Consider the following 16,083-nt stretch of genomic DNA (forward strand, 5'->3'; position numbering starts at 1 on the left):
TGAAATGCACACAAAAGTTTTTTTTTTTTTTTTTTTTTTTTTTCCCCCACACAATGCATCAAATGCCAGTGGCAATGTGCAAAAGTTTTGTGCAGTTTAAAAGGCCTCGGGCTTCAATTTGCAAAACGTTTCATGCCGCAGATATTTCTGGTTTTAGAGTACGACATTATGTCATGCTACTTGTATAGGTAGAGAGTCTCTAATCTGGTCTAGAATCCAATATGTGTGCATTTCTTGTTGTAATGTTAAAGTTGCCTTTAAATAGGCAAGCTATATGGTTTTCAGCTTTAGTTGAAGAGGTACACATGTGATTGTGAATTGGATTTTAACAATCACCAGATCCTGAGATGGACACATAGTTGTTCTTACAATTGTAAGTGTTATATCTTTTTTGTTTGTTTGTTTGTTTGTTTTCGGGGGGGGGGGGGGCATTGGGGTCACAATCAGTAAAATTCATTAATTTAACACTTCCATGATGTCCTTCACTTTTTTTGTGTTTATTGTAATTTTCTTTGTTAACAGTTTGTCTTTGGTAGTAAGATCGTGACCATTAGATAGATTTACATTTCTCAGTGACAAATTTAGAGGAATATTAAAGGACGTTGTCATTAGTCTGTCTTTTTGTATCCTTCCATGTTAACATTCACAATAATTTTTCAAATATGAGACATCTGTTTTTGCTCTCCAATCTGCCCTGCGTTTCCACAGATTGAGATCACGCTGAGCAACCGGGTCAAAGTGGACAAGAAGCTGCTTGACCGCTGCAACCACACCAACTTCCGCAAGCTGACCTCCGACCTCCTGATGTGTCTCTTCTCGCGGAAGGTGCTGAGCCGGTCGACGCTGGGCGGGACCAGTCACTCCATCTCCAGGACGACGGGACTCCCGACCAACAAGACCCGGCTGGACCCAGACAAAGTGGAAGCTATCATTGGTGGGTATTGAGATGAAGCAACAGACAAATGGCACGGGAGTTCTGTAGGGGTTCTGCTCATGTTCAGAATTGGGACTTTAACTCGTTGAGGACAGTTTGATTTTGCTACAACACGCATTTCCCATACACACCTGCCCGAGTATACTCGGGACTCGTTCTCAACGGGGTAAAGTGATGGTGTAGTTTTGGTGAAGATGAGGGATTCTGATTTTAACTATTTGTGAGATAACTGTATACCACTTACGAAATGTTAAAATGTGATATACTATTGTTTGAGGTGTGAATTCAGCTGTTAACTTCTATGCGAGGTAATCAGAATCCACTTTATGAAATCTTAAAGAGCATACAAATCTAAGAGGAATTCAAGGCTCATTTGATGGAAATTGGTTTTGAAATGGCTGGGATATCCAAAAACGAAGTAAAACAAAGTGGTCCTGATAAAAGATGGGTCCCACCTTTTATTAGGAAATCTGTGATTTTGGATATCTCAGCCATTTTTGAAAACCAATTTTCATCAAATAAACTTTGAATTCCTCTTAGAATTGTATGCTATTCCATGTTTTATAAGAGGTTTCTCATTTTCTCAGAAAAAAGTTGGAAAACCCCATCTCAACTGAAACTATACCATCCCTTTAATCATTGCAGAAATTGCAACCAGACATTATGCATTCTTTCGTATCTGATGGTAGAAGACAAGTCTGATCTACAAAACAAGAACAGGTTCTTGAACAATCAAAAGAAATCTCGTGCGCATTTGTCCATGCGTGCTTAGAAATTATGATAGGAAAATCAACTCCATGCCATGTTTTAAGCAAGAGTGGCAGGTTGGATTTTTAACACATCCCGTATATTCAACATATTTTGTATGTTTTTTTTTTTTGTGAATTTTGCAATGAGTAATATTTGTAAAGTAGTCCTGCAACACAGTGGACTTTTCCTATATCATTCAACTTTGATCATGAAGCTTGAGTATTGAAGTATATTGTGATGCAAATTGATGCAGTTATAGGGCCATGAACATTTGCTCAGGCTAGACACAACTAACATTCCAGCCTAATTATACTTTTCTGGTTGCCTTGTAGATTATGTCCAGCGAGTGACCGGTGTACCGGTCAGGGCAGTGAAGGATGCAATTCGCACCAAGCTGAATAATGAAGCCAAGCGGATGCACCGGCAGATCATTTTCAAGAGGTGAGTTGGTTTTAGAGACAAATCATTTGGGAAAATTGATTTGTTGAGAGAGACTTTCCTTTTCATTTGACAATTATTGCTTAGAATATAATTCAAAATGCAACTTTGGATTCATGATTTATTTGAATCAAACGCATCAAATTTCAAGTTGATTTGGTGAGTATATCAAATTAGTACAATGTATGTGTGAAATTTGAGAGAGTAAATTCGTAGCCGTTTCTCGGCTGTTGTGCTGTCTAGCTAATATATTGCTTGTATCATTATTGTAAAGTCAACATTTTTGTGTAAACATTACATTTTAACCCTTGACTGTGTACCATGTACAATGATATTAAGATTTAATGTCAGAGAAACCAACATGCATCTTCATGTGGGACGATACAAGGACCTTGTTTGGGTAGGAAAATCTTTTCCTGATTTACGAAAGCTGGGCAAGAATTGCTCATGAGTTTGCTGTGAATACAGCAAGAGACTCTGCTTTAAAACATTGATTTAAAGGTACTGTTTACCATTGAGAGCAGTGATTAAAAAAAAAATGTTTGAGTTATCAAATCTAATGCATACACTGTATGTGTATGTCAGTTGTATCACAAAACATCCTACCTTATAACAATTTTGGAATATAGTCTAAAATATTAGGAGATATCACTATTTTCTCACTAAACCGTAACTGTAGACGGTTTGGTCTAGAAACAGTGTTATTTTGACTATTGTTCACATTTTGTATATATTTAACAATGCTCAACATTGATTATACTGATTAACTTTTATACACTGGTTGTTTCTATCCCTAACTCACATTTTAGAACTATTTTGAAGCACTAAAATTGGGTTTTTGTTTCATCTGCAAATGGTAAACAATGCCTTTAAGATTCTAGTCTTCTTCATATCTTGTGATCATTTACTTTTGTCACTTCCAGTAGGTCGGTGCACTATCCAGGAGCAGGCACTGAAGACCCTACATAAAGATTCGGAGCTGACGCCACTTCAGCTGTATGTCTGGTAATTTCCAGGACGAGTCTGCCGCAAGAAGATATCTTCCCCCCCTCCCCCAGCCCCTTGGGCCCGTTGCATAAAACTCCAACCGGATTTTTTTCCGGTTGAAATCACAAAATTCCGGTTGGAAGCTCCCAACCAGAGTTTTTATGCAACGGATTTTACATTCTGAGGTTAGTAACCTTAAAAAATTCAGGTTGGGCAAATCCCAACCTGAATTTTTTAAGGTTGCTAAAAAAGTTTTATGCAACGGGACCAGTAGTCTTGCCCACAAGTCTGTTTGATTATTTGAAGTCCCAGATTCTCCGTAAGTGTGAGTGTAAACACAAAAGAGGACTTGTGTAACCGAGAAGCAAATCTCTAATCAGCTAATCATGGTGACGAGACATTTCGATTTCATAACAGAGATATAAAACAAAACAATATAGCTATATCAAAATCAAGATATGCAATTTCAAGGCATTTTTCATGCATATTTGGTTTATGCATCCCTTTCCTATTGTATCATGTTGATGTTAGCTCCAGCACGGTATGTACAGTAGATGGCAGCTGTGAGTCTCTGTAATTGTTTATTTGTTTGTATATTTTTTTTTAAATTTGTTTTGATGCCTGGAGTAGTTTTAGCCCTTTGTGTTGTGCTCAGCCCCACTGTAATTGGACTTTCTTCCCCGACACCAAAGCATAATCAATGGACTTAATTTGTATTCCCGCTGTCAAATGGAAGTGGATTTTTTTAGATTGGTGACTCTCGGCTCTCTTGATTCATCTCAAGTCAGTGTGAATCTCGCAGATGACGATTTCTTGTATCATAGCGTCACTGGGGCGATAAGACCTCGTATGTACAAAATGTCAAATGTTTAGAAGAGCAAAAAACATGGCTGCCAATGCACTATATCAAATGGGAGTGCCTTTCCTTTGACAAGCTGTGGTGGCTTCATTTTTGGGGTAAGACATCTAGGATTTTGACAGGACATCACTTAACTGATTATCTGACCATTAATGCCAAAAAGTCATTTTCGCTAAAATTTGAGTTTTCAAGGTTTTGTCACCCCAGCAACGATGTGTCCGTGAAATGTGTCAATGGTTGGATAAAATGTGATCACATGATAGCAGACCTTGGATCACATGATGGCAAACCTTGGATCACATGATACTTGGCCATGGATCACATGATCATGGCTCACATGATAATGGACCACGTTCTCCCATGGGCATATTACACTTATGAATGTTCACCCAAGGGAGAAAATTTTGATGTGAAACAAATGGTGAGGAGGAATGTAAAATGGACAAGCCTGTTTTGTGTACCCAGTAATATAATGGTACACAGCTATAGATATGCTCTGCCCACTACAGGCCCAAAGGCACTGAGTTTGAAGCTGCGTTCAGCTGTCCATACTTGGCTTCCTGTGGGCTTGTTTGCCGTGCTGCAAAACTGGCTAGCACAGAAAGTCCAATGTGAAGGTATAGACAAGGTTCCAATGCGATCGTCAAACCATGCTGAGGGCCGTGTATGGGGCCCCCCATACACATGAGCAAGCGCATAAGCATTACTGTATATGCTGTTATTTTCGCAAATTTATAGACATTTTCGCAAGATGTTGTTGGACGCCGATGCTTACGTTAATGCTCTATAAACAAAGCGTGTGGAGACATTTTTGCGTGTTGTTGAATTTGCGATCCAACTGTGATTCGCGAAAATCGTGAAAATTAAACCCTCACGAAAATAACAGCTTATACAGTTCATCCCACGTCCCATCAGGTGGCTATGCTGTATGTGTACCGTGCACTAGAGCTATGCACCTAATACAAATATGATTTGTTTTTGCCCCTCAAGCAGTATGCATTTGAGGTCACAGAACCTCATTCATACCTGGTACTTTCCTGTGTAAAGTACTTGAACCATCCCATAACACACTCCATATTATGACGTGTTTTGAGGAAAGTAAAGAATGTTCTCACCGGAGGGTTTGAAAAGCTAATTTGACGATCATTCATGTCAAATCCTCTGCAGTGGACATTGTTTGCATCCCCACCTACACTAGTCATCTTCCGTAGAAAGTATAATGATGTTCGTAGTGCAGTGTAATATCCATTCATACTGTGCCAGTCATAACAGGCATGTTCATACTGCAGCAATGAATTCTAAGCAAGTCATTTCTTTCTCTATTTTTTTTTTTTTTGTGTGTAGTTGTTAAACCACCTTTTTTTTTTTTTTTTTTTTCGTTTCCACTAAAAAACTGTGCATCTGGACATCACTTGTAGGATGAGGGATATTGCTACAGCCGATATTTTTCGTCGCACCAGCACAAAGACATTGATGTAAACGTTTTATTGGTTTTAAAGTACCATGGGGATTAATCTCATCTGCAAGGGACATGCTTGGTCCGACACATAGATCTTTGTGATGGCAGCACTCTGGTTTCATTCCCTTCCTGTATCATGTCATGTGCAGAGCCTGTGTAACTTTCTCTACTTAACCATCTGGCAATGCTTTCTTCACACTCAGACTTCCCTGTTGTATGTGTATGAGTATTATGCAAAGCGTTTGAACCAAAGTATCCAGCATTTAGCAGCATTATCTATGTATTTAACGACAGATAACGTCACAGCTTTGTATTGGTGTGACCATAAAGTAAGTCTTCGAGAATGGCAATATTGTCAGTTTGACGTTAGAAGGTCTGAAGTGTTTTTAAAGAGTCTAGGACCTTTTAGAGTAAGACTGAGGATCATTAATAAGCAATGAATGCAAATTTGACACCAGAATTTGCCAATAGTTTGTAGTCTTGTGATGATTGTCCGCAAGACAATCTTATGTTGTTTTTCTTCCTTTTATTGAAAGAATATCACTTTTATAGTTTATGTAATACTAGAAGTGATGTATAATTGATCCAAAGAGTAAATCTTATTTGTTGTTGTTGGTGTGTATCCAATGAAAGGCTGTTATTGTTAGCCTTTTTTGGACATGAGGCCGTGTGGCGTTAGTGTATTGAGAAATATATATCTTTCGAAGCTTTCAGAGATTTTCTACATCTGGCACACAAGCCAGTGTCAATTAAGATCTGTGCGTGGAGTGAGAGTGTAATACAATGTCTATTTGGTCATTTGAGTATAGCGTACACTAACTCTGCAGTGTTAAGTGTTTGTGTAGCGCTAGTTCAAGCTGTGTAGTGTGAGATATTTGTATTTTGACTATGTGTACAACATATTTGTTGGGAAGGGTATAGCTGAATGTCAGTGTACTTTCTACAGACTTGCATTGGTGTAGCATTTAGCGCCTGCTACGTGTATCCTATGCGTACGGACTACAATGGATGACTACTAGAATACAACTTGAGGTGGTGAGTAAGATAGGCCTACTGTATACCTTTTTGATAATACAAGCTCTCTTTTGTCTCTTGTGCTGATTTTGAACCAGAAATTCCTCCTCGGAAGCCATACTGCTGTACAAAAATGTATGTCAGGAGCAGTAAGCTTTTCACTGTGGAATATATATAAAGCTTGCCAAAACAGGCCACTGCAGGATTATATACACCAATGAAGAATAACTGTGAAGTTCAGTTTTAACCCGTTCCATACTGAATTCTGAAATGCCCATACACTTAATACACAGGCCACCAGGTTCTCGTACGGAACAGGTTAATACACAAAGTGGTTACTTCTGATGTTGATGCCGATGTCTTCAACAATCTAAAAGAGATACTGTCTCATCATATGCCTAGATATCTTGATAAAGAGTTTTCGTGGAGTTGATTCCTGCTGGTGATACTAAATTTCAGCATATTCTTTCCTGGAGTATGTAAGAGTTCTTACTGTTTTGCTTCCAGCTTATCATGAGTGGTGATATGCTCTTTGTATTGGGGGATGGACTTAATTATTAAGGATCACTACTGCTGCCGTTTGTTCAGACGCAGTCTACTTGGTGCAAGTGATATGTGAATATAGAATCAGGTTTTGGGGTTATGCATGTTCAGTAAAACATATAAAATCTGGATGCATATCAAGTAAGAACACATACTGGCAGTAAGATGGAAATGCTGCCGGCGTGTTGATACTGGTGTAGGTTGAGATGGTACGTTGTATGCATGCAGACATGACAAATCCTGGCATATTACAAAAACTCTGGCTGCATAGTAGAGAATGGTGGACAATCAACCTCATGAACTGTAGACATTGCCATAGTAGTAGTAGTATATGTATTACAATTGTGTCTTTCATCAGTGGGACTAAAAGGTACAAATATTTGCAAAAAAGAAGACAATCTCCTCCTTTGTTCTTTGACGTTATATCTTAAACCCAGCACTCGTCCTGTACAATATGTGTCTTCATTTCTATGATGCATGCTACAGGTAATGTAGTGTGCACAGCTTTTGCAATCATTGTGGACTCTTTCTTAATTATCACTATTTTTATTTTTTCCCCCTACTATTCAAACACTAGGGAAGGTTTTGTGTAGCTGTTAACAACTCGTAACATATTCATGGCTGCCATAACAATGATTGGATTACATATAAAAAGGCTGTTCATCTTCATGGAAGTTTTAAGTTACTGTTATCCAGCAGCAAGTCTCAAAAGCCATGTTTCTACCATGTTGCACTGCATCATTCAACAACAACAACAGCAACAACAACAGCAACAGCAACAACAAAACAACAACAACAACAACAACAACAACAACAACAACAACAACAACAACAACAACCACCTGAAATTAGAAGAAAAAAAACAACAAAACAAATCAAAGCAACCAACTGGCATAGAAGCATCACATGCAGGCTCCCAACAGTGGCGGATCGAGGGGGGCTCACGGGGTGTGCTCCTCTCTTTATTATTACTTTGGGAGGAGGGGGGGGGGGGCATGCGCCCCCTTTACTAATTTGTAAAGGCGCCTCCTCTTTACGGAATTCCTGGATCCTCCCCTGTCCCAAGACTATGAAAGACAATCATTTCTTTTTTTTTTTTTCTTTGTCATGACAATTCCATATTAAGTTGAATAGATTTTTTTTGTAAGTTACATGTATGTCTTGCCTGTGTGTCAAAATGTGACACTTTCTGCTGATTAGGCACCTACTGTGTTGTGGGAACCACAATTTAGGATGTGATTTAAAGAACTCGACACCATGCGGACCCCAATTTGTGGTGTATGCAGATAAGAACACCTGTACCCCTACCCAAATAATGATAGAATAGAAATCATTATCCATTTGTTATATATTTTTTTAATATACAGTGTGGGTAGGGAAGAGGTGGTCTGCATCTTGCTTACCAAGTTAACTTTTCAAGGGTTTCAACCAATAATATGATTACATGTCAAAAATGCTATTATATGTCACTGACAGTAGGCTGTGTGTACAGAGCATTTTATTACTCAAGAACCTGTAGGAATGTTGACAATAAGTTCACATTTTTTTATCTTGAATTGAAGGAATTTCTCTTACTCTTTTTTTTTTCTCCAGTGCATCATTTTGGCAGAACTTGGGAGTTCTTAACTCTTTCTGTGCCACGTTTGCATGCCCGACTCAGTCGACGGCGTGCCAACTTCGCATATTCTGCTCAAACGCACAAACCTGCCCAAACGGATCGATAAATCGCCACATGCCACAGTACAATGAAAGTGTTTGTCGCGATTCCGTTCCTGTCACATGTGGCTTACATTTTATTTAATGACTGACCAGTAAGCAGTATTCCCTACTGGATTTGTGTGTAAATTCTAAGTTTCTGTCACTGTTTGTGTGCAAAAGTCATTCATTTACAGTAAGGTAGCTGCTGGTCATTTGAACGAAAAACAGTCATAGATTTGTCATACAATTTACGTCAAATCAAGGCTTAGCATTTTCTCTACAACTTTGCTCACCACATGTCCAGGTTTGAACAGAAATGTATAAAAGTTACATAGATTTGAAAAACAGAATGTTTTCTCAAAGCATAGCTGCATTGGTGTCTCGGAAAAATGTGGCACACAGGGGGTTTACACCATGGCACATAAAGAGTTACCTAAATAGCCAGTATCTGTATGCTTAGTTTGATATCTGGCCTGCAACAAGGCCCAAATTTGCCAGATACTGCCGGCCAAATTGGCAACGCGACTTGGTCGTCTCCCCCACCCCTATGTTATAAATAGTCTGCTAGCTTTAGCTCAACAGAACGGCTGCAAATAGTGCATTGTGTACATAATGTAAATACAGTTGCAGAAAGGATCGGATATTATGTGTTCTGCAAGGAATGATGCAACACAGAAAAGAAGAAAAATGTCTTGCATAATCAACAATCTCTTCTAGCCATATGGTACATGGATGGTAGTTTAGCTCTAGCAATAATTGTACGGAACAATCAAGTATTATTTACAGTGTACAAAATGTACATGGATGTTGGTAGAAACATTTGTTAAAGGTGGAAATTTGCTGCAGATTTCATGCGATGCCAATGATAGTGTTTTTAATGATAAGATGAAGATTTTGACCTTGGTTAAAATGATGCATTCGACTCTAGTTATCAGCGGAGAGGAATAATATATGTCAGTCAGGTTGTATGAAAGTAGTGGTGGTATGATATATTGTAGAAATGGTCATGTAATATTGGTTTCTTTTTGTGGTTCAAGTCTTATTCTTATTCCTTTGGTTCTTTAAAGGTTATGGATGTCACGACAATTGCTTAAATGATGATGGCTTATGTATAATATATTGCTTGATCTCTAATAGCACACACCAAATAAATTTCATGAAAAATTTTTGTGTATGACAAAATGTGTCCCTTTTATGAGGTAAAGAAAGAAAGCCAAAAAGGAAAAGAGTAGGGCTTTTTGTGTTTTTGTGTTTTTGTGTTTTTTTTTTTAATCTGAGGTACACATCGGATGCATGTGACAGATTTTATTCATTCACCAGTATTTTGCTCTTAACAGAGTTCATTAACTATGTAGTGGTGTAAAATATGCCTATGTTTGTGTCTTCTTGTTTTACTAGATCGGAAATGAGCAATAGCTTTTAATCATTGAATTGGTCCAGCAATGTCACTTCTGTCCAAGTCGTGGTTGAAATTTGATTTTTTTTTTTCTTTTTCCAAGGAACTGTACATGCCCTGTACTGTGAGCCGACATGAATTCAGTATTTTTTTTTTTAATTTTATTTCATGTTTTTGATCATGGTACTTGTCCAGTATAAGCATTGCTTTGAAGAAACAAGTCTGAAAAAGAGTGTATCCCATGCTTTAAAGTATGTTGTAAGTATGCAGTGTCGCAAAGCACATCAATCTTGTTCTTACCCATTGTCATGAATTTGTAGATGAGATGTAAATATTGTTCCCATGACAACCAGCTAACATGTTACTGGCGTTAAAGGACAGCATCTGTGGCCGTGTAATACAGGTGCATGCATAGACTGTGAGCTGTGCATAGGTTCTGGCACTACAGGGGCCAAGCAATCTACACTTTTAATGTGAAAAGCAATAGAATCAGTAATTATGTATTCTTATAGAGCTTGACCAAAGATGTGTTGCTAGGAACTGTGTACCTTTAATCATAATTATTCTTGTTCTAATGTTTTTTCTTCTTCTGTTCTTTTGTTTGTTTTGTTTTTATATAACATGCACACCTTTTTAACAATATTTTTTTCTGATCAAGTCTGTTTACCCTGGCATACTACTATGCCAGTGTGATTTTGGCTAGTGATGACTCTAAGATAACTGTGAACCTTGTATATTATTTCTCCTGAGGTAGCTCTAGAATCCTTGACCGTACATTGCTGTCTACTGGTGTATGAATTGGATATGGATTAATGTTGACTGTTGCCCCTTGAATAGCTTTTAAAATGGTGAAATATGAATGTTAACAGCAGTGGTTTCACTGTTGTGATGACAAGTTACTTTGATAGTTTCCTTGATATAATATGTTCATATTTTGATTCCCCTGATATTTATAGCACTGTGATTATAATACTCAAAAGTGAAAACTAGGCTCTTATAAGGTAACTTTTTGGTTGATACTTGATTCTTTGACAGTGGAACAGTAACAATACATACAATGTATGTACAGTTCTTTACATCCCATATGATATGTTCAATCATGGAAACCGAGGATTGTCAGTGAGTATCGATAGGACAAATTCATCAATTTAATTTATAATGTAATGACAATATAACATTTTCTATGTTAGCACAAAGACGACATGAAGAGATTTGATGTGTATTCTAGGAAAAGATTTTATGCATTTATTGCATTTGGAAGATGAAATGCCATTTATTGAGAAATATAATGTGTTTGTTTGTTTTCCTTTAGACTTGAATTCTCAAGAAACACAACATTGGTCTCTAGTGATGTATAGTTTTAATTCAGGATATCAAAAGTTTTTAGTGTGAAAGTAGGTCTCCAGTCAAATCTGGACATGCTCAACTAGTGACCCTTGCTTCCTGCATCATTCTGTGTCCCTTCAGACATTTAGATGGATAGTTGGGGAAAAATGAAGGGTTTGGAGTTTCGATAGAGATCAGAATATCAGTTCTATTTCCTTTTCTGTAGCAGAAAAGATCTTCCAAGACAAAGTCAGCGATGTCATGCAAAACACTGGAAAGAGCCAAGTCTTGATACGGTCAAACCTAGTGACCACCTTGTACATGTACATGTATAGAACCCTTTTGTGCTTAATGACTGATAGGTAGCCCTTACAGAGAATCCAGTTTTCTATGGTGGTCACTTTCTTTATCCCCTTGTAGTGGTCATCCTAGATGAGTTGACTGTATCTGGAAAGATTTTATGTGAATGCTCATGAAATGATTGAATTTTTCCTAGCCAAATGCACTGCCAGGCTTTCCAGGATTTGGTACAGAGTGTAGTTGCATCAGAAAGTATAAAGAACTTAACTTGTTTTGGAAGGGGAAAAAAAATGGCAAAGTGTATGCCCTGTGCATTGTAACCATGCAACCGATTCAACAATGACTTTGGTCAAGCATTTCCACTTCTATGTTAAAGTTCACACGCATTTGGTGAGAAAATTTCACTGATATTTTCTAAAACGTGTAGTTGTGCTGTTATAATTATGTGTGATTGATGAAACGCAGATAGGACCAACGTGTATAATTTTGGCATCCATGTTTATGGCATGACAGATTATGTGAAAAGCAAATAAGGTGTCTTGGTTACACCTGTGTATGTCATTCTTCCAGTGAGATTTTCTGCTTGTAAGTACATGCCATGTAGGGAAGTAAATTACAGCAAGAATGAAGTTTTTTGTATGGTGTTATGAGTGTACTAGACTTGTGATTGTGCAACGCTGTTGAACCCCTAGCAAGATTAATTGATCTTTCAGATTTGATAGAAACCTTTCATAATGTAAGGTCACATTGTAGTAGAGACATAATGATGTGTCAATTACTTTGTATGTTTACTGCGTGTGTATACATTGTGTTTCTTGCTGAATATAACATTGCCATTTAACCTGTTGAGGAGGATCTGATTTTGGTGTATTAATTAAACTTGCCCAAGCATAAATGGGACCAGTCTTCAGTGGGTGAAAGGGGATTCTGTGGGGGCATTGTGCTGTGCACTCACATGTGGGATTGGACCTGTAGGAGGAAAAGAGCTGCTAAATGAACTGGGACTTTGGGAGAGTATCTGCTCTAATATGAAATGATTTTCTCAGTAATTCAATAGAGCGCCCTCTTGTGGTGGTAGCCAGCCATCCTCTGTGGTCGGCACACACCTGAAGAGTGTATAAATATGTCCTTCCTCAAAGGATCATAGACGTTGAAACCTGTCTCACTGTAAAGAACTTGGAAAGGCCAATCTTCCTGGATTGTCGAAGCTAAGAACATTCATCAAATACAGTAGAGGTAACAAAATTGAATAATTTGAAGAAAAAAAAATCTTCGACTCATGGCCTCAAACAGTAGGTTAACCCTTGGGGACAAACTTATTTTGCCATAACTCACTTTGCCCATAGACACCTGTCCAAATATACTTGGGACTAGTCTTCAGTGGATTAATACTGTATACGCCGAATATTTCGCGAGGTTTTTATTTTCGCGAATCAGGTGCTATTCGCGAAATTAAAGACACACAAAAATATTGACTCTGATCCCGATGTGAATGTGACGTGCGCATGTGCGTTTCTCTGTTCAGTGCAGGACTCCACGATCGCGAATTTAACCACTCGCACAAAATTGTTGGGAATTCCCGATTCGCGAAAATTTAGACTCGTGAAATATATGGCGTATACAGTAGCAGAAAAGCAAAGAACAGAGGTCCCAATTTCAATGATGACATGTACATGTACAAACAAACTGTAAAAGCTGGTTGAAAGCAATGTGTAGTATTCTTAGAGCCAAATTGTAATGACATAGTCAAAGATGATTAGATAAATATGCTGCCATTCTTTTTTTCTTTTTTTTTTCATAATGTGTAGCTTCTTCTTCTTGTTGTATTTTCCAGAAAAGTGAAGCTACATATCTTGACAGCATGTGTACATAATATACCAAATAGCAAACATGATAGGAGATTAATGTAAGTCAATGGTAAGTGCATAGTAGTAATCAGATGCCAAATTGTTTTATGCCCAGTGGTGGATGAAATTATGCAGTAATAGATTTTTTTTTTTTCCATTTTTAAAATATATTCTTTTGTATTCACCTTGAAAAGGAGAGCCAATGTAGCTTGCCTTTCCCCTTGTTTCTTTGTAACTTAGAGTCCTGTTTATTTTGTAATATTTTGTGGAATAGCTGTGCATTTGCCGTTTATATTAAAAGTAAACTTTGTCTTCGTAAACGCCATGGTGCTTTCTTGTTGCTTTGATTGTGAGATGAAGATTTTGATACTGACTGCTAGAGTAGACTCATATGAGTGAGAAAAAATGTACAATTTCAATTCAATTTATTCATTTAATAAAATCACATTCAAGATATTTACAGAGATGTGTGAGTCAGAGGAAGAAATTGCGTAACAGCCTGGGGCTTGGAAATGGAGGTTTCCTTTACGATGTAGGCCTAGTTAAAAAACAATCACAGTTTTGAATGAAACATGTTTGTCAGAATATACCTAAAATAGAAAGTTCTGAATTCAGAGGACTATAGGATTAACAATACATTCATCATAGACAACATGAAACAAAACAACGACTGAACTAAAACAATACAATACAATTAATCCCCCCTCCAAAAAAAACACAAAAAACAAAACAAAAAAACATGCAGGATAATTGTCAAAGGTTTGTATAATAATTACACCATTATTCATTGGATATGATAAACATAATTAATACAGTTTAATTCTGCATTAGTCATGTTAGGAACCAGAGGTATGATGGGATGTGAAAGTACACTGTACAGTCAACTCCACAAAAGTCGCCATTGCATATAATTTATTTTGAATGAATTGCTTAGTCATTGAAAATAGAGTCCCAACTTACATTCATAGTGTTATTGGTATTACTCATATGTGCAAGTACATGCAGAGGAATGTTTAGTCAGATTTAGAGTGGAGGCATGTTTTTGTTTTTTTTCTCAGTTCCTTCAAGGTCGACTTGGTGTTGACTGTTAGTATTTATGGGTGTTGGAAAGAGAGGAAGAGAGAGGAATTGAACTATTGAGTGTATGACCCATCAAGTCCTGGGAATATTTGATTGCAGAAATTATAAATCTTCTCAGTGAGTGGGCGCCTCTGCATTTCACTCCATAATTATAATATCTTACTTTGGTGAAAAATTGGATGAAGCTGATAGCAGCAGGGGCTGATCCAGGAATTCTGTAAAGGGGGGGGGGGGGGTTGCAACTGATATTTCTGGTGCTACTTCTGGTTTCATTTCATTTTTTCTTTTTATTTCTTTTGTTTTTAAAGAAAAATAAGGGGGGGGGCGTGCGCTGGTTGCACCCCCTTTGGATCCGTCACTGTAGCAGTCACGTAGTCAGTTTACTGAAATTTGCCAGTTTGATACATGCTAAAACAGAATGTTAATTAGTGTCAATGTAAGAATCAGTTAAATGCATTTTGCTTATAAAAAAGTTTTCTTTAAAAAAGAAAAGAATAAAACCTACCAAAAGGAGAGAATGAGAGAGTATAAGATATGTTTACCACAAAATTTGCAAATATTCTTAGCTTGTTACGGAACAAGTGGGGCATCAGTGGAGTAGTTTTATATTTTGCTATGTCTGGTGATGTTTGAAGTGTTACTTAATCTTTATTTCCTTTGTGATCAAACTCTTCAAATATCATTAGATTAGAAAGAAATACATGTAGCACACACACATACACACACACACAAAAAAAAAAAAAAAAAAAAAAACAGAGAAATTTGCTTTCTTGGACTAGATGGGTCAAGACCAAACAAACTACAGTAGCTAACTCTCTTTATGACACTGATATTGATTATTACACTTCCAATCTTTCTTTCTTTCTTTCTTTCTTTCTTTCTTTCTTTCCAAACCTGAATGAGAAGATCACACAGGGCCGGCGGAGCGTTTTCAATTTAAGTGGGGGCCCACTTAATTCCAGGTTTCGTATGAGCTAACAACCCCCCCCCCCCCCCAAAAAAAAAAAAAAAAAAAAAAAAAAAAACGATTTGCGCTTACTGCATTTCAGGGTGATACTACCTCGCACTGACACCCCCCCCCCCCCCCCAGTACTTGCTTTGGCATGGTCCATTGGATCCCCAGGTCAGCTGCGCTGTAATAGATGTACAGGGCTAGGGTACCGCCTACCGGGTAAGTGCGCATCTGTCACTCCTCCCCACCCCCACCCTCCCGTACCGTACCCACGCTAGCTCGCGCTAGCGCTACCGATGTGTCCGAGATGTTCAATACCGTCTTGTGTGTTGTATGCGACCACTGTTGCGGGATGAATGAGGATTTTGGTAAGGAATTTGATTTTTTTTAAATAATTAATGCGCATTTTATGGTATAGTTATAGTTATTATCAACACACAGCTTCATTGATCGTCGAATAAATAAAGGTCTTCCCGACTTAACGCGTCAGCTAGGTTTCG

General features: G+C 37.7%; 1 protein-coding gene across 1 annotated transcript in view; it reads left to right on the top strand.

Annotated features, from left to right (window-relative positions):
* LOC140229766 (uncharacterized) overlaps positions 1–3,177 on the top strand; it is a 31,675-nt gene extending 28,498 nt beyond the window's left edge. Inside the window, exons 9-11 of the mRNA XM_072310001.1 lie at positions 709–934; positions 2,017–2,125; positions 3,046–3,177. Of these exons, the coding sequence (XP_072166102.1) occupies positions 709–934; positions 2,017–2,125; positions 3,046–3,091 (381 nt within the window). The 3' untranslated portion in view covers positions 3,092–3,177. The remainder of the gene's footprint in view (positions 1–708; positions 935–2,016; positions 2,126–3,045) is intronic.
* The last annotated feature ends 12,906 nt before the right edge of the window (positions 3,178–16,083 follow it).

This window comes from Diadema setosum, chromosome 6 (assembly GCF_964275005.1).
Source record: "Diadema setosum chromosome 6, eeDiaSeto1, whole genome shotgun sequence".
Lineage (NCBI taxonomy): Eukaryota > Metazoa > Echinodermata > Echinoidea > Diadematoida > Diadematidae > Diadema > Diadema setosum.